This window comes from Silurus aristotelis (assembly GCF_946808225.1).
Source record: "Silurus aristotelis genome assembly, chromosome: 14".
Taxonomy (NCBI): Eukaryota; Metazoa; Chordata; class Actinopteri; order Siluriformes; family Siluridae; genus Silurus; species Silurus aristotelis.
The window spans coordinates 19,986,232-20,005,670 of NC_139587.1; the positions used below are offsets into that span (position 1 = coordinate 19,986,232).

The 19,439-nt window shown below is 36.1% G+C and overlaps 2 protein-coding genes across 2 annotated transcripts; both read right to left on the reverse strand.

The window, feature by feature from the left end:
* Positions 1-1,709: 1,709 nt before the first annotated feature.
* On the reverse strand, positions 1,710-10,727 carry eef1g (eukaryotic translation elongation factor 1 gamma). The gene is made up of 10 exons (XM_083561614.1): positions 10,578-10,727; positions 9,683-9,841; positions 9,539-9,602; positions 6,656-6,798; positions 6,434-6,577; positions 3,910-4,039; positions 2,980-3,208; positions 2,693-2,865; positions 2,091-2,215; positions 1,710-1,994 (listed from the first exon to the last, which is right to left on the reverse strand). The coding sequence occupies exons 1-10, from the start codon at positions 10,587-10,589 to the stop codon at positions 1,836-1,838; spliced, it is 1,338 nt and encodes a 445-aa protein (XP_083417740.1). The 5' UTR covers positions 10,590-10,727; the 3' UTR covers positions 1,710-1,835.
* Positions 10,728-11,958: 1,231 nt separating this feature from the next.
* Positions 11,959-17,038, reverse strand: polr2g (RNA polymerase II subunit G). The gene is made up of 8 exons (XM_083560011.1): positions 16,874-17,038; positions 16,264-16,373; positions 15,921-16,080; positions 15,438-15,488; positions 13,047-13,112; positions 12,878-12,949; positions 12,706-12,739; positions 11,959-12,428 (listed from the first exon to the last, which is right to left on the reverse strand). Exons 1-8 carry the CDS (start codon positions 16,883-16,885, stop codon positions 12,415-12,417), a joined length of 519 nt encoding a protein of 172 aa, XP_083416137.1. The 5' UTR covers positions 16,886-17,038; the 3' UTR covers positions 11,959-12,414.
* Positions 17,039-19,439: the final 2,401 nt, after the last annotated feature.

Here is a 19,439-nt window from a genome sequence, read left to right on the forward strand (position 1 = left end):
GGTTTTTTGTTTGTTTGTTTACACATTTGCCAGTCCAGAAAGGCATTAGATATTTTTCAGCACCACAAAGATGTGACAATCATTTTTTGTAGGTATCACCCCCATAGCCATAGGGTAAAAACTCTGCAGCTAAATTAAGTGGACTCATTTGACCCTAGGTAGGTCAAGCTCAAATAATTTCAATTCATGCTAAATAACTTATATGTATAAACAGTGTGTAAAGGACATGCAAATACAGCAGACCTTGTATACAAAATTGGTTTAAAGATGAACAGAATATAGGCTCACATACATGATGTCTAGAGTTAAAAATGCAGCTTGCATGTTCTTTAAGCTGCACACATTTTCAGAAACTGCTGTGTCTGATTAATATTGATAATTATGTGCTTGTTTCAGTCATATTGTTTACTGTATTCAGGCATAACTATCATTTCTTGATTATGTACAAATTAAAATTAATTTGTACTTATTAGTCCATAAAAAGAAGACTGTACACAATGCTACTTTGCAACAACAAAAAAAGCGTGTCTGTGCACTCCATTTTATGAACACGACCTCAGTAACTTAAGTTCTTAGAAGCTGGTCTCCATTTTAGAAGCAGGAGAAACCTTCTTATTTGTAGATTTGAGCGCCCTCTGCTGCATTACAGCAAAATCTCGTTTTTCTAATTCCACTTACATCATTCCAACCCTCAACTTTGCAGGATGTAGCCAGAGGTGGAAAAGTACATATTTTACTCAGGCAAAAGTAATTACTTTTGAAATTTTACTTAACAAGTAAATTTACCGTTCTAAAAAGTCTACAAGTAATTTAAAAAGTAGCTCTAATAAAATACTAACATTTACTAAGTTAGTTTTTAAATAGCAGGGGATTTGTGAGAAATCAAATGCAGATTCAGAATTCAGTGAGCACACGCATTAAACAACTTTCGATTCAGTTTCAGCTTGATCTGCATCACCCATGTTTGTCGTGTCCGTCTCCATCTTTCTTGCGAGTTTAGCGCGTTTGTCATCAGTGTAGTTTCAAGGGCGTGATTATTTACCCCCTTGCATTTTTCTTTTACTCAGTAACGGATAGAATTTAAAATGTAGTTAAAGAACAAAACTTCAAACAAAAATGACAGATTTCAAAAACAACAACAAAAAAAAAAAGTATACACTACTCAAAAAATCTACTCAATTACAGTGCGATTAAATGTAATCCGTGGAAGTGCACTGGGAGAAAAGGTGTGGGTGTGTAGTAACTAATGTTTACACCCGAATTGTGCTGAATCTAATGTAATCTCTCTCTCTCTCTGGGCAGTGCGCATGAATGAGTGATCAGGAAAGGAGGAAACTGAACAGCTGAAAAACTGCAACATTGTGTGGTGCCAAGATTACTATAAACCAGTATCAAATGTGGGCATCTATTTCAAGTGTTCACTTCCAGATTTAAATGTCTGTTCTAGACTAGTCTCAAATATTTAGCATTTTGTCAACTACATGATCATTGCAGCTATTTAACAAACAGCCACTGTCAATAATTAAAAAATAAAATAAATAAATAAAAAAAACATACCACCCGCTACCATCCTTATTATGATAAAAGTATTCTGTTTTATATATATATATATATAGTAAAAATAAGTCATTTTTCAGTTTTACACAGTCTTCAGCCTTTTAGCATACAAATGATATTTTCCAGTTAAACCCAATTAAATAAAAACCAAGTGGGACTGTGAAAAGTATTTTATTTGTCAATTCAACAGCTCAGAAAGCAAAACTCTCCAACTTGACATTGCAGTTCCTTTTTCCATGTCCTTAAATTCAGATTGACAGTTTAAGTGCCATCACTGCTCACTTGAAGATCTTGCCCTGACTGAAAGGTTTGCCTACATGCTTGAATTCACCTTCCCATGCAAAGTATTCCTTCACCATGGTCTTGCACTCATCGCTGTCCACATCCAGTTTACGCCAGCTATAGGATTCGTAGTCAATCTGCCAGTCTTCAGACAGCTGAAGAGAAAGGGGGGGGGAAAGCAATGCAGGGGTGAGGTGCTAACCTGCTAAAATAATCTGAAAATTAAGAACAGAAAAAGTGAAGTGACTTACAGTGAAAGCTAAATCCTGGCCTCTAAAAACCCAAATGCCAGAGATAGAACTGTTGTTGTTCGTGCCAAAAAGGATGACGCTAGCAAAAGCGTTTTTGCGCAGTTTATCGAGACGCTGGAACATTCCTAAAAACAGAACAAATGGTCATTTAACACCACATGGTTTTAATCCAACAGTGCAAGTGCAATAGCGCACACCCCAAAATAAAATTAATACTAATGTTTACAGTGCAAATAACATTTCAAATGCTATATAAAGAGAATTCATTCTAGTAACTTTTTTTTAAACCATGAAAGCTTAGAAATTAACCGTTCTCTCATACAAGAAAAAGGAAGTACTGCTGTGACCACAAATACATTCAGATTTTTTTTTCTAACAGTAACTGTCTAAAGCTCAAATGTGTATGTTTTAAATATCAATGCTGCATCATCTTGCTGTGCGCTGCTATAAAGGAAAATATAGTGTGCCATTATTAAGATTAAGTTATAAAAGCAGCATAGAACAGGTTTGACTATCAGATACTGATGGTATGATTTGCCTACAAATTGACTTCATAAAGCAGAAACATTCTTTGAATTGCTGTCAGCATTCCCTGGCCATACCTGTGATAAGGTTGCAGCTCATAAAGGTCATGGTCAGCTCCTCTGGGAAACGATATTCAGAATACCAGATAGAGTAGCCCTCACGGTCAAAGTTTTCCCAGAAGTGAGGGATAGCCACAGTCAGTGTGTCCTCATTAGAGTACTTCCTCTTGAACTCATCCAACACAAATGAGCTGGGAATAAATGAATAACAAATTGGTCAGGCTTTGGAAATATGTACCACTAAATTGAATTTCAAAACCGGGATTGCAAGTACTTAAAAGTTACCAGAGCAAATGTCTATTTACCTCTTTGGAAGGTGAGCAAATGGGTCCTTGGTTTTTGGTTCAGAAGCAAGTGCAGCTTCACACTCGTCCATCTCCTCAGCTGGTGGGGCTGGCTTCTTCTCCTCCTTTTTCTTCTCCTTTTCCTTTTTCTCCTGCTGTTGCTGGGGCTGCTGCTTACCAGTCTCCTTTCCAGCTTTCTCCTTCTTCAAAGGAGTCTCCTTCTTGGGCTGGTTCTCAGCAAACTTCTTGGCTAGAGGAACAATAGAATGAGTGCAATCTGGACGCAAGACCTCAAGTGGCATTCATAAATTACAAATTGGCATTTTTTGGAGACACATTTAGTTTTAACTTTTTATATGTTTTGCATAATTTTATTTTATAGAGTTTTACCAAAATACCAGATGGCCAATGCTTAGTAGGGCTGCACAATACAATTTACCCATCACAATACGCATATCACAATTAATGACCATCTCAATGAATAACCCAAAAAATTTATCTTTTTGGGTGACTCGAACCGCAAAAATGGCTTTTAAGAATAGTATGGCTGCAAATGTGTGCCATTATCAAGAGCATTATCGATGCTTTATTTTATCTCACACTTGTTACAAGAGTAACTATTAAACGTAACTGCTTTCAATTAATAGACAGTAGTTTAATACATTTACAACATAAATACAGAAGTATCTTTACAATTTTGCCAGGAATGCTTCTAATTTATAAGTCTGGGGAATTAACAGATTTGGTTTTGTAATAGGTGCCTGTGTATCTTAATGTTCTCACTTAAGAAATTATAAAAATTAATATATATAAAAAAACACACAGGAATATCCAAGCATTTAGCATATTGCATAACTGTTTCTTTACTATCCTGCAGCATTAGTTCTTTGTAAGCCAATTAATTTGGGAACATGTTCAACTATGACTGCAAAAAAACGAACAACCTCTTACCATCAAACTGAGCCATTTTCTCACAGAGCTTGACCTCTCCGAGAACCGCTTTAAACTGAGGCTGATTGATGCAGGTCACAAACCAGCGATTGACATTGGGGTAGGGCTGACGGAAAGCAGGCTCAAGAACCTAGGAATGACATGTAAAATGCTAGAATATAAATGAGTGAACAAATCATTTCCCACGGTTCAAGTTTATATCCAAGCAATGCTCTGATTAAGAAAGACTGAACACCCAAAGATAAATCAAGTCTAAGAGGCATTTGATTAAAATGTGTCCTAGCCTGCTAGGTATGAAAAGCTGTCATGCTTTCTTTATACAGAAGAACAAAAGGGCAGAAACAGGGAATACTAATTAAAAAGCAATAATCAGATTTTATTAAATTATGGCTCACTCTGGCTGATGACTGTGCCAAAGATACCAAATTATCTACTTGGCAAACAGACATTTTCTAAACTCTTTTTTTCATACACTGAATGAAAACCAGTATGTGTTCACATATTTACTTTAGTTATTGAGGGCTTGTTTAAACATATTTCCCAATAAATAAAAAAAAAATATGACCAACCACCCTAGGAACACATCCTGGTACAGAAAAAAAAAAAAAACCCAGTCATTAAAAGATTTTCAGGTTTCTCCATTTATTTGGACATTATAATGTATCGTCAAGACATCAGCAGTCAGAAATTGCATCAACTGATGAACCATTAACGCAATGCAAATTATTTAACTGTCCAAAAAGTAGATGGACCACATTCAGACAGGATTTCAAAGTGTGCAGGATTTTATGAAAATTTTTCATTTCCTTATTTAATCAGTGATTAGCATGGTTCAAGCAAATGAGGTACTGAAGGTCATACAGAAAAAGACATTAGGAACATGCCCACCGAGTTTCGTCACAATAGGCCTCTGGTAACCTTGTCCAACAGGCGGTCCTAATTCGTTGACCGATAGTGGCGATATTTTTTGAGATGCGAAAATGTCGGACTAACGGTTGCATAGTTATAAGCGTTTGTATGGATTTTCAATCTTATAGTGCCACCAGGTTGGCAAGGTCCGTATATCTTTGTATTTGACCACAGCGTGAGCTCATACACTTGTGGACCTGCCTACTTTGAATGTTTTGACCACCCTTTGAACAGTAAAAAGGAAGTGCACCTTTTTTTTTTTTTTTTTTTTAATAATTATTGATAGGCACTGACCAGCGGACCTTTCTGCATTAGTGTGGTTCCGATCGGACAAAAAAAACCTAGGACTAATTTATTAAAAAACATTTTCTAACTAAATGAGAATAATTAAAGATTTGATTGACAGCAGTGGTCCTTTAGGCAACTTAATGGCAAGTTTCAGGTCAAACGGACGAACGGTTGCGTAGTTCTAGCAGTTTTATTTTCTTGTTTAGTGCCACCAAGTGGCAAAGCTATGCAATTTTTTTTCACTGAACAAAGACTGAGCAGATACACATACATACATATCAATTGTGAATATAACTCATTCCGTTCGGGATATAAATTGTTGTAAATGTGGACTGAAAAACTTCAAAAGGCATTTTCTTCATTTGGACTGAAGGATTCCACGCATCTGAAAGGTTTGAGTCTCGGATGCATGTTGTACGAGCTATGGGCAGAAATGTGTGAATGTTTTTTCATTTTTATTGTAGAACCCCCTTTGGCCAAGTGGGTTGATACTTTAAAATCAACCTCTCCCTAAATTTAGCTCTACCACCTGGCTAAGTTTCAAGTCTCTAGGCATTATGGTTTAGTCTGCACAATCAGTTGTAGGGTGGAATAATTTCTACAACAATAGGGTTTCAGCATTTCATGCTAGAATCCCTAAAACCACCCATACAACAAAAGAAATACAGAATTTCAAGACATGGACCAATTTTAATTAGGTAATATGAAACTATCATTACTCTAACAAATTGTGACCTTATTTTAGTCCTTTAACAAGCCCACAATAAAAGAAAATTTGCATATAAAATGTCACACCTAAAATTTGTCTCATACTGGTGCACTGCAATATTGACAATAGAGCAGTTTTCATCTATATTCCTATCCCTGTGTTTCTACATGCTCTGAACACAAACATTTGTTTTCTACCGATACTGAAGAAAACCTAAAAAAACAACACTTGGCTGTACTGGACTCTTTCACTACCATCACCACACCTTGTCTCATGATCAACAGGACACCATGTGTAGTAAATGCATCAATGTCCCATTTTTTCAACTAAATTAAGATTCTTAATATCAAAAATCCATTTGTACAGTTAGATAATTTGCAGTATTTATGGGGACACTCAAGTAGCACAAACAATCCCAGTTTGAAATTTGTCAACTGTCTGCTATAAATACAAAATACTAGCTAATTAGAATTATTAGCCTACCAAAGATTATCAAATCAGAGTACAAATAACCGGTGGTGCTAGAAAAGCAACATTAGATAATGCAGAACCTAAAATTCTTCAAATGCATGGAAAAAAAAATCAAAAACCTTAAAAGAAAAATGTTTAATAACTCACCTGCTTGTAGAGCCAGAGCAGAGAGCACACCATAGTGATATCCGCCAGACTGACTCTCTCGCCAACCAGGAAAGTGCATGTGTTTAAGTGCTGGTTCAAAACAGCAAGCACACGCTTCACCTCCTCTTTGGCCTGTTCTGTAGCCTAGACATGCAGCACAACAATAAAACATTGCATTGTGGATTACAGATCCAATTTCTGAAGCAACAAACAGCTACAGACCTGCTTGTTGAATTGCATGATGCCCAGGGTTGGAAAGACCCAAGCACTGGCTGGAGGGATGATCTCAGAATCAGCAAAGCTGACCCACTGCAGCACCTGGGCACGGGTTTGAGGAGTGCTGCCACGGAGGGCATCATTGCTCACTAGCAGAGAAACGTCGGTTGTCCAAGAAAAATAAAAAGAAACCACAAATAAATACATAATATACACACAGTATTTAAATAAAGGTTTTTATTATTGAGGGACAACTAAATCCAAAACTACATGGCCCCATGTGAAAAAGTGTTGCCCCCCCCTGTTAAAACTGGTTCATCACTGGTTCTTCAATTTCTCTAGCCACACCCAGGCCTGATTACTGCCACACCTGTTTGCAATCAAGAAATCTCTTAAATAGGAACTGCCTGACACAGTAAAGTGGACCAAAAGATCCTTAAAAGCTAAACATCATGCTGAGACCCAAAGAAATTCAAAAACAAAATGAGAAAGAACGTAATTGAAATCTATCAGTGTGGGGAAGGTTATAGTCCTTTCTAAAGCCATTATTCCATTATTCACAAATGGCAAAATCATGGAAAAGTGGAGAACCTTCTCAGGAGTGGCCGACCGACCAGAATTACCCCAAGAGCACAGCGGTGACTCAAAGAGCTCACAAAAGACCCACCAACAACATCCAAAGTACTGCAGGCCTCACTTTCCTCAGTTAAGGTTAGTGTTTATGACTCCACCATAAAAAAAAAAGAGACTGGGCAAAATGGTCTGCATTGCAGAGTTCCAAGACAAAAACCGACGCTGAGCAAAAAGAACATAAAGGCTCGTCTCAGATTTGCCAGAAAACATCTTGATGATCTCCAAGACTTTTAGGAAAATACTGTGAACTAATTTGACAAAAGCTGAACTTTTTGGAAGGTGTGTGTACCATTACATCTGGTGTAAAAGTAACACCTCATTTCAGAAAAAGAACATTATACCAACAGTAAAATATGGTGGTGGTAGTGTAATGGTCTGGGGCTATTTTGCTGCTTTAGGACCTGGAAGACTTGCTGTCAAATGGAACCATCAATTCTGCTGTTTACCAAAAAATCCTGAAGGAGAATATCCAGTTATCTGTTCGTGACCTCAAGCTGAAGTGAACTTGGGTTCTGCAGCAGGACGATAATCCAAAACACACCAGCAAGTCCACCTCTGAGTGGCTGAAGAAAACCAAAATGAAGACTTTGGAGTGGCCTAGTCAATGTTCTGACCTGAATCCTATTGAGATGCTGTTGACCTTTAAAAGGTGGTTCAGGCTGGAAACCCTCCAATGTGGCTGAATTACAAAAATTCTGCATAGATGAGTGGACCTAAATTCCTCCACAGCGCTGTAACAGACTCATTGCAAGTTATTGCAAAAGGCTATCCATAGCTTGGATACATCGTTTTATAACTGAACACTGACTGCAACACGATTCACTGTGCACAATTTTTATATATATAAAATATATAAAATGTATATATATTTTATTAAGATATTGCATTCTGGTTAGCATGTTTGTCTGAACTGCAAAAAAAAATGACTGTTGCGCTACAAGGAAAAATTAAGACGTTCCAGATCTGATTTTATTTTGCTTAATTTCAGCAGTGTTTCCACATACCCAAGCATTCCTAAAACCCCCAAAAAGAAGCATCTAATTAAAACCACCTAGTAAACATTCTACCATGAACCAGATCACATAATGCAGCAGGCCGTGAAAAATTTACAAGCTCTAGTCACGGTATCAAGGTGCGCCACACCACAAGGAACGATCGTTTTAAAACACACACCATATTAAATGTGTTGGGGAATGTCAATAGAGAAGAGGAAAACTAAACCCAAATTACATGGACACAAAACCTGCTTTGTTGAAACATTTTGGCTCTGAAACATAAGTCAACATGAATGTTGCCAAGCTGCTTATTATATTAAAAGGGGTGGTCTCATTTTTCTTGCAAATAAATAGATATACAATTGCATTGCATAGTACAGGTAAACAGCAATGAAACAGTTGACAGTCTACAAGAAGTGCAAACAACTGTGCAAACTGACAAGCGCAGTTACATATGTACAGCAAATAATATGTGCAGGATTTATGTAAGGCACAATATGTTTAGGGAATGTGATTTATAGATTTACAATATGGAATATGTTGTATAGTTATGCAGTGTATATACTGATGTATTGCGTACATCAGTGGTCCCAAACCCTTTTCGCACCACGGACCGGATTAATGTCGGACAATATTTTCACGGACCGGCCTTCAAGGTGTGGCGGATAAATACAACAAAATAAAATGATACGACAGTCATACAAACTGGTATTTTCTAAATATAATAAACGTGAATCCACTGTGTTGTTTTTTGATCATTTTGCTAGCTTGGGGGGTTTCAATTTACCAGTAACGTATTGTGTTATCGGCCAGAGCAGCCCCTTCAAGAAGGTAGCAGATGGAGGTAAGACATGTGACCGAGGCATCATGACATGCATCAAAAGTGAATTATAGACAGATGTGGCAGAGAGAATCCGGTAATTTTCCAAAATAAAACATTGAGAATCAGATAAATAAAACGGAAATAACAAGTTATGTATTCTCTCTGTGCGGCCCGGTACCGGTCCGTGACCCGGGGGTTGGAGACCACTGGTTGAGATAATCAGCTATACAATGAATACACCATATATATGGCAATAATTATCGAGAAATTATTTAGAATGTAAAGGATGAAGCAGAACTGCATTAAGATTAGCCGTACGGATGGTATAGCACTTTAGGCAACGATACGATCAGTGTGGAAGCAGGGTAAGATTTAATTAATGAAAAGTTAGAAAAGCAATGACATGGTCCTCTATTCAAAAAGAAAGGCAATACTTACAGTAATGAGCAATGGCATTGCTCTCAAACAGACAGAACCCATCATCACCCTGGTAAGCTGGAACCTAAAAACAAAATTAATACACCAACTTAAAATTTCAGTTGTAAATAATATTTACAGGTCAAGTAATGAGCATGTGCCAACCTTGCCCAAAGGAAAGTTGTTGAGGAAGGCAGGGGAGCGGTTCGTCTGCCCAAAGGTGAAGGCAGGGGGGGAGCTTGCCACCTTCAGGCGAGCCCCACTGTACTGGGCTGCAATCTGGGCCTTAAAAGCCCTCCAGTTCTCAGGGTATGTGTAGAGTGTCTGTCGAAAGCAGTACGTCATTATCACATGAAATTTGCCAAGCAAAAATTGACACTCAGTAACAAAAGCATTAGCATGTATTAAGTATGTCAACATATAAAAATAAAAGCTAACCTGTTTTAAAGAACGAAAAGGTCAGCTAGAATTAATTTCATACATGAAATCCAATACAAACACACTGTACGTCACATTACAACAAAAGCATTCCTCTAAAAGCAGATGGCTCTTTATTAGACATAATGTAAACTACAGAGTAAAATGTCTTCGTTATATACCCCAAAAAGTGCACTTGCATTTAGAGTATGGCTCTATTTGGCACAGAGCCTTATTCGAGCACAGCTAACATTATCCAACTAGCATCCAAGTCAAAACAGGCAAACAGTCAACTGTTATAAAACATTACCACTACTTTGAAACCATAGTGATGTCTAAAGTGAGCAGAAATGTGATGCACACAATGTGTTAGAAGAGCAGCATGCGCATCAGAGTGTAACGTGGCACAAGCGGGGTGCCTCAGTGCTACTCCCTTCTGGCTCTCCATTCATAATAGTAAGAAAACCATGGGCGGCGTTTAATAATTTTAAAATAAACAGCTCTGGGGCTTGAAGACACCTTACAATAAATAATCCCAAGACAATGAACTAAACAGGAATGAGGATGGACTTGATAATCGTAGGATTGTAAGCACAGGCTTAAGGCTAACAGGGGAAACACATCTTTCTTCCATTTTACTCACCCCTGCCGCCATCTTCAGGAAGAGAGAAAGAAAGAGCAGAGGCGCGTTTGATGTCGTATAGTGAAGGCCGGTCGCAGGAAAAATACGTCACAAACGCCAGCTGGAGCGCTATTTATCTGAGTCAGCGCTCTGATTTCGTTGTACCTCATTGTATAGGCATTGGGAAAGCATTGTTATTTTCATTCACTCAAACGGGAATTTGAATAAACTCACAAGGGTTTGTGAGAAATGAGGATTAAAATTGAAAGAAAAAAAAAACATTTGTCTGTAATGTGCTATATTACATTAAAGGTGGGAAAAGATATACTATAGTGCAACAACCTCCAATTTAAAAATCAGTATGATAATTTTCCAGTCTTCAGGTGTCTAGTCGTGATAGAAGACTTTTTTTAAGAACTTTGTGGATAATGATTTCATTTATCTTTTTATATTCCTTATGATGTAATGTGTATTTTCTGAATTGCACCAGCACCTTTTCCACCAAATTACCCTTATCCATTATAGTTTAGATAGTGGTATTTGGACTGAAATCCTCACTATGTACCTCCATACTTTATGCTGTTTATTATGGTCAAAGTTGTTTTTCAAAAGTTCTGGTCGTAATCACAACGAGGAAGGCTTTTTACTCTTTTGCAGGTTCTTATTTGTTGTCTTGAATTGCAGAACCCTTCAGACATTTTTTTTTTCCATATTAAAAATGAGGAACAAAGTAGATATACTAATTTCTCGTTTTAGGAAAACATATGACAAAATAAAATCATCAATAACTGAACACTTCGCTGGCTAATAGTTTATTTTCCCGATATATGGATTTGTTTTAGTTTATGATAAAAGAAGCTGTCAAATCCAGTAAACCTGGGTGTCATGATGCTAGAAAAGATCTAACATGCTGGAACTAAAACATTAACTGTAAATCAAATGTTTAAATAAAGACACTGCATCTGTAAGCTCTTGGCCATTAACATTGTAAAATAAAATAGATTTAGATGAATAAAAAAAATTTTGTTAGTGCTTTGAGTGAAAAGAAAGACAAAAAAGAAGCAAAACATGACCGTATTTTGTAATAGTATTTTTTAGTTTTACATTACATATAGCAGAACCAGTTTAATGGTTTTAATTCAATAAAAAGAGAAGTATAATTTTATGAATTTGATTAAAAAAATATATCAAATATATATTTTTCACATAAACGTCATGACTTCTAATGCACTAGTGTCTATACCAAACTGGGATGAGTTTTACTATCCTCATTTTTGCCTAATTGGATAAAGTGTATCAATCATTTTATTTTCTACAAGTAAATAAGCTTTTTTTTAGAAACTTGACACTGATCTTTACCACTTATTTCATTTGCAAAAAAAAAAAAAAAAGACACCAATAGTTATGTTCACAAGATTTGTTTATAAAAGTATATACACTCAATCATGTATTTTAGCACACAGAACACCTACAGTCACAAAATACTGTGGTTTACAAACATGCCAGTGTAGTTGGTACAGCACAGGAGTACAATGAACACATATGCCATAACATAAACCTTATAAGTAGGCCAGAAGTGATTACAGACAGCAGCTTTTACTGATCAGTTATACACACCATTTTCTTCAGGCTAAGGCAAACCCATCAATGATGTATAGTGTCTGTATTGATCTTAAATGCATTCTCCTTTACTTACACTTGACTCTGATTTTTTTTGAGGATACAACTTAAAAATATTGTTCAACATGAAAACAGTAATAAAAAAAAAATCAATACTTGATCTACACTGCTTAAAAGAGAGTGCAGAAAAAAAATATGTACAAAGAAACTGCAAGATGACTGCATTTTGACAAACACATCAACTAACAAGACCTGAAAAAATACAATCAAAAAAGACAAGTTAATGACATTTCAACAACATTTTTTGTCAATCTATTAATGCATTCAGAGTCAAGTTTTTTATTTTATTATTATTTTCCAATTCACTGGCATTTGGGAAAGTTTGTCAAATTTGTCAAAGCTCAAAGGATACAACCCTATGTCCATTAAATTACATTGATAAAAGGATAACAATAATGCATCAACATTAGAATGGCGCTATTAAAGACATCGATAAAGTAAATACTGGAACAATATTCGAAATACTCACCAAGGTAATCATCCATAAGGGATCCAATGGCAAACTTAAAAAAAAAAAAAAAAAAAAAAAAAAAAGACAAAGAGTAAGTAAAAATGAATAATGACTACACGAAGGGCAAAAATATTAACCCAATTAATACAAAATGGTTGGAATGAACAAAAATAAACAACCAATAACTTACAATATCATTCTTGTCTACTCGAGTACCAACAATCTTTAAACGAATTTCATCATCTTGTTGGATTACAATGTCCTACATAAGAGAACCATAAAAGAAATAAGTTTTACATGTAAACTACACATAATAAATAATTAAAACAATGATTCATCTCAGCTCTAAAGAGCTTTACCTCATCCACAGTCTTGTAGCAGGGAGGATTAGAGTTCGGGTCAAATTCCATTTCAGAGGGTATAGACTAAACAAAATGGGAACAAAATACAATATTGTTGTCTGTAATAACAGCTGCAGTTTCGTTAACCATGGAAAGAACCAAAATCAAGTGATGTAGTTCAAGTACACACATCAAGATTTAAAGCAATTTCTTTCAAAAATGTGTAGTTAATATAAAGACAAGGCTTCTAACCATGTACACATGTGTTTCTTTTGCTCTACAGATGTGTGTATTTAGTGTAAATAAAGTCAACTGGACATTCTCTAGATAATCTATTTATACTAATTGGTATACAGTGAGGAAAATAAGTATTTGAACACCCTGCTATTTTGCAAGTTCTCCCACTTAGAAATCATGGAGGGGTCTGAAATTGTCTTCGTAGGTGCATGTCCACTGTGAGAGACATCATCTTAAAAAAAAAATCCAGAAATCACAATGTATGATTTTTTAACTATTTATTTGTATGATACAGCTGCAAATAAGTATTTGAACACCTGAGAAAGTCAATGTTAATATTTGGTACAGTAGCCTTTGTTTGCAATTACAGAGGTCAAACGTTTCCTGTAGTTTTTCACCAGGTTTGCACACACTGCAGGAGGGATTCTGGCCCAATCCTCCACACAGATCTTCTCTAGATCAGTCAAGTTTCTGGCCTGTAGCTGAGAAACACGGAGTTTGAGCTCTCTCCAAAGATTCTCTATTGGGTTTAGGTCTGGAGACTGGCTAGGCCACGCCAGAACCTTGATATGCTTCTTACAGAGCCACTCCTCGGTTATCCTGGCTGTGTGTTTCAGGTCATTGTCATGTTGGAAGACCCAGCCTCGACCCATCTTCAATGCTCTAACTGAGGGAAGGAGGTTGTTCCCCAAAATCTCGCAATACATGGCCCCGGTCATCCTCTCCTTAATACAGTGCAGTCGCCCTGTCCCATGTGCAGAAAAACACCCCCAAAGCATGATGCTACCACCCCCATGCTTCACAGTAGGGATGGTGTTCTTGGGATGGTACTCATCATTCTTCTTCCTCCAAACACGTTGAGTGGAATTATGACCCAAAAGTTCTATTTTGGTCTCATCTGACCACATGACTTTCTCCCATGACTCCTCTGGATCATCCAAATGGTCATTGGCAAACTTAAGACGTGCCTGGACATGTGCTGGTTTAAGCACATGTATTACCAACAGTAACCTTGGAAACGGTGGTCCCAGCTCTTTTCAGGTCATTGACCAGCTCCTCCCGTGTAGTTCTGGGCTGATTTCTTACCTTTCTTAGGATCATTGAGACCCCACGAGGTGAGATCTTGCATGGGCCTCAGTCCGAGGGAGATTGACAGTCATGTTCAGCTTCTTCCATTTTCTAATGATTGCTCCAACAGTGGACCTTTTTTCACCAAACTGCTTGGCAATTTCCCTGTAGCCCTTTCCAGCCTTCTGGAGGTGTACAATTTTGTCTCTAGTGTCTTTGGACAGCTCTTTGGTCTTGTTAGTAGTTGGATTCTTACTGATTGTATGGGGTGGACAGGTGTCTTTATGCAGCTAACGACCTCAAACAGGTGCATCTAATTTAGGATAATAAATGTAGTGGAGGTGGACATTTTAAAGGCAGACTAACAGGTCTTTGAGGGTCAGAATTCTAGCTGATAGACAGGTGTTCAAATACTTATTTGCAGCTGTATCATACAAATAAATTGTTTAAAAATCATACATTGTGATTTCTGAAATTTTTTGTTTAGATTATGTCTCTCACAGTGGACATGCACCTACAATGACAATTTCAGACCCCTCCATGATTTCTAAGTGGGAGAACCTGCAAAATAGCAGGGTGTTCAAATACTTATTTTCCTCACTGTAGGTTATATCCCACCAGTATGTTCAGTATTCAGGTTTTACACTAAACAGGACAGAAAAAGATTGTACACCTAATATAGCCAACCAGGTTTACACATTTACATATTGCTAAAAGCTTCAGACTATTTATTTATAAATACTCTTTTTGAAACTAGAGGCTACATTTTGCTCTGAGGAAAGAAAAAAAAAAAATCATGGGCTATTCCTAATTTTGTACACAAGAAAAACACTAAACCAGAGCACTTTTTTTTTCTCAGATAAAAAGTGTTAGTGTTTTTCTGCTAGTATTTAGAATTATGAATAGCCAATAAGATTTAATCCATCATTATTCTCAAACTTTTGGACATGTTCATCATGTGAGGAGAATCATATGTTTTGTGGGCCATGGACTGTTATGACTGGGCTCATATCTGAATCATGTTCCATCTAACTGGAAGTGAGTCCTGCAAGGCCGCAGGAAAGATAATAAGGAATTCGCACAGAAGTTAAGTTTTCAGCTTACATGGCGTGAAATGAAGCAGGACATTGGGCCAATTTCTGTAAACAGTCCAACCTGTAAAAGACAAACACAGTAGTATAAATCAGTAAGAGAAATGTAAAACAAAAAGAAAGGTTTCAAATACTACAAATGTTTGAAGTGCAAAACTGCCACAATGCATTATGTGTTAAATAATATGGAATGCTGTTATGGAGGAAAAAAATTAAAATCAGAGAATATTTTTCTGCAACAACACATTCAATAGTGTTGATTCTCCTTTTTACCACATTTTGCCAGCAGTTACAGTTTTACTCATTACACATGCTTTTATCCACTTGTAGTTACGTTAAATTCTGTGAAATGTGGGTTAATAGGTTTCTGGTATTGGACATATTATTGTAAATTTAATGCCACATTTCTCAACAAAATCTCTTTTCTCTCTTTAATGTAATCAAGAAAATAAAAAAGCATCCTGACCATAGCAGCCATGATGAAGGAGAACTGTACCTTGTTAACCTGAGTGACCACTGCATCCACAACCTCCCCTTTAAAGGGCCGAAACACAATGGCCTTGTACTTGACAGGGTACAACACGAAACCCCTGCCGGGCTGAATGACACCTGCCCCGATGTTATCAATTGTTGTCACTGCAATGACAAAACCATATCTGCAAAAAAAAGCAAGAGAGAGCGAAAGCGGGTGTGAGAGAGAGAGAGAGAGAGAGAGAGAGAGAGGGTGAGAGAGAGAGAGAGAGAGAGAGAGAGAGAGAGAGAGAGAGAGAGAGAGAGAGGTCAGTACACAAGAGTTGATGAGCTTTGCTGGAGCTTATTTAGTGTTGGTCAGGACTTACTTTCCAGTGCATGTGCCTTCCACCTCTGTAAACAGCTTCTGTTTGACTGTGTTTAACAGATTTGGACCAAAATATCGTGGGTGGAGGAGAATCTCATGTTCCAGAGAAATCTGAAATAAACATACAATTTACATTACATCATTACTGTATATCCTGAAGTTGCAATGCATTTACAAATAGTTACACGTAGTTAAATTACATAGAACACACTCACTCTCTCTCACACTTGCTGACACACATTCACAGACAAACTCACAGACACATACATACATACACTCACTCACACACATACACATACATACATACATACATACATACATACATACATACACACATACACACACTCACTCGTGCTCACATAGAGAGAGACACACACTCTCACTCTCACTCTCTCTCTCTCTCTCTCTCTCTCTCTCTCTCTCTCACACACACACACACACACACACACACACACACACACACACACACACACACACACACACACACACACACACTTGTGGTTGCACAGGCGTTAGCAGCTTATACTTTTTTTTAATTAGCAAGCTACAATAACTCAGTAAAGCAGATTGATTTATATTTAGTTTCGCCGTATCTAAAAAATGTAACTTACATGGTAAAACATATTTTACTCCGTAATGTCAAAACGTTTCTACTGTTCTGAAGATTATCAAGACGCTGTAAAAAAGCGCGTCTGTTACAGCTTCCCGAACAAAGCGGCAGCTGCAGCACTTCCGGGTGACGCGGATTTCAAATTAAGAGCGTCTTGTTTAAAATCCTTGATGAAAAGTTTACACGTTTTTATAGCTCTCCTGACATATCCCGGGTTAAAATATAATATAGTAATATAACAAAAGTATTAAATATAATTATAATAGTAACCTAAGACATAACCAATTATTTAATCTCAGTGTTTAAATTAACTTTAACTTTAAATAAAACAAAACGTTTTTATTTAAAACAAAACGTTTTTAATTTGTGTCTGTTTACTGGATTTCCTTAAGATTAGACACAAATAAAAACGTTTTGTTTTAAATACAAATATTTCCTTACTTATTTGTTTATTTATTTATTAGATTTGAATAGACTGAAATAATCGTATGCAGTGTATAATGTATTCCTTTTACCAATTGTAATAACGTTACGTTGACAGGAGGTGGCAGTGTTTATCAATGTGAATGAACCTTTTTTGGATAAGTTTTAAACCTTTATTTAAAAAAAAAAAAAAAACGTCATTAGATGTAATTGATGTTGCTATTTCAGACGAATTGTAATGTTCCATAAAATAAAATAAAATAAACTTGGTTTATTATGGACTTAAGATATCTTAGTGTTATGTGGACTTTATCATTACTACATTACTAAAGAGCTAATGATGTTGAGATCAGGGCTCTGTAGGGGCCAAATCTGTTATATCAATGACTCCTTTTTCTTCTCTATGCTGAACATCCAATGTTCTTAATGACATTGCTTGTATGTTTGGGATCATTGTCCTGCTGCAAAAGAAATATGAGGCCAATCAGATGCCTCCCTCACGGTATTGCATGATGGATAAGTATAATTGAATAATTCCTGTATTTCTTGCTATAGAAAAAAACGTTAATCCTGATCACTTCCTATGTTTTCGTACATAATTGTGCCTCTTAGCCTTGCCTTAATGTCAGATGTATTTAAACTTTTTTTTTTTTGCAGCAATTTTTTATAACCAATTATTCATACAGTTTTAAGCCTCCTACACAGTGTTAATGACAGTTTGGCACTTGCATTGTATAATTGGTTATTCGTACACCTGACTCTGATACTACTACTCTAAACCTCTGACTTTCTGCAAGTATATAAAGTGTAATTAAGTGTGTAAAGTGTATAAAGTGTGCAAGTGTTAGAATTGAAAGCCAAAGGGAAGTCACAAAAAAATACTCTTTTGGATTTCTCTTCTGGTGATTTACCAAGTACATTAATAACACATTTAAATTACATTCTTACATGACAAAATTTCTTTCCAAAACTGCCTAAAACTTTTGCACAGTACTGTATTTATAGTTTTGAACGATCATGATCATAAATTGACTCTTTAATATAGATGTATTTTTGTTTTTTGCTCTGATGTTTTATTTCTGCATGACTTTTCTGCAAATTATTAATCATATTATTTTTATGTTTTATTTGTTATCTGTTTTTTTTTTTCATTGTGACGTAATTGACCGGTTATGCAAAGTTATATTAAAACACATTTGAATTTTAAGAAAATATAGTTAGAAATTAAAACTGTAAATCGTAAATGGCAATGATTTCATTAGCTTTAATACATTAATGAAATGTATTTACTTAGTTGGCCACAAGGCGGCAGCACAGGTCGAAAATATTGCTGCGTTTTTAAGTGGATTTAATTTTTTTTAGAAGAAACGTTGAAAATATTGTAGTGTGAACAAATAATTGTGAAAATGTGTCAAGAAATATATACTACAATCAAAATAATTTAAATAAGTTTATTTAGAGATTGCATTTATGGAACAGACATTATTTAAATGTAAATTATAATTTTTTAATGACTGTATTAGTAAATATCAAGAATTGTCTTATTTGTAAAAATGAATAAAACAAATGATAATTAACACTAGCAAGAATTGTTATGCAGTTTGAGTACTGCAACAACAATAGTTTTTTTTTTCTGAGACACACTGAGACACACATAAACACATACTCTCAGTGAACACAAACATCATCCTGGTCAGTTATGGTCTACAAATGGTCCTAAACCAGGAGCTTAAGAACAGATATAACTTACCAATTAGGGTTTTTAGGACCCTTGATATGTGTAATGGCATTTGGATGGATTTTGTCTTTAAAAACTAATAATTTAAAGATATGCTAATTACTCATAATTGCCCATCTATCCTGCAAAGTACTGATTGCACCAGGTTGTGTTTTTTGGCTTTTCCTGCAATAAGTGTGCAGGATTTAAATAAAAAAAATGTTAATCCATTGCGGAAAATATAGTTCTGCTGCTCAGTTAGCAGCCATATGGTTGGATTTGTGTCTGCCACTATTGTAAGTCCTTTTGAATAAAAGCATGTGCCAAATGAATAAATGATGTAAGTAAAGCTTGCCAAACCCATGTGTTTGGAATGCACCTCACAAGAAAGTAAACCAGGGCCTCTTTCCTTCGGCCCAGACGCTTC

Coding starts and splice junctions, on each gene's coding strand:
- eef1g (XM_083561614.1), bottom strand. Junction 3,209..3,909: donor GAAAATGGCTCAGTTTGATG/GTAAGAGGTTGT, acceptor TTGTTCCTCTAG/CCAAGAAGTTTGCTGAGAAC. Junction 2,866..2,979: donor TTTGCTCACCTTCCAAAGAG/GTAAATAGACAT, acceptor ATTTATTCCCAG/CTCATTTGTGTTGGATGAGT.
- polr2g (XM_083560011.1), bottom strand. Junction 12,950..13,046: donor GCTACAAGACTGTGGATGAG/GTAAAGCTCTTT, acceptor TCTCTTATGTAG/GACATTGTAATCCAACAAGA. Junction 12,740..12,877: donor GAGTAGACAAGAATGATATT/GTAAGTTATTGG, acceptor TTTTTTTTTAAG/TTTGCCATTGGATCCCTTAT.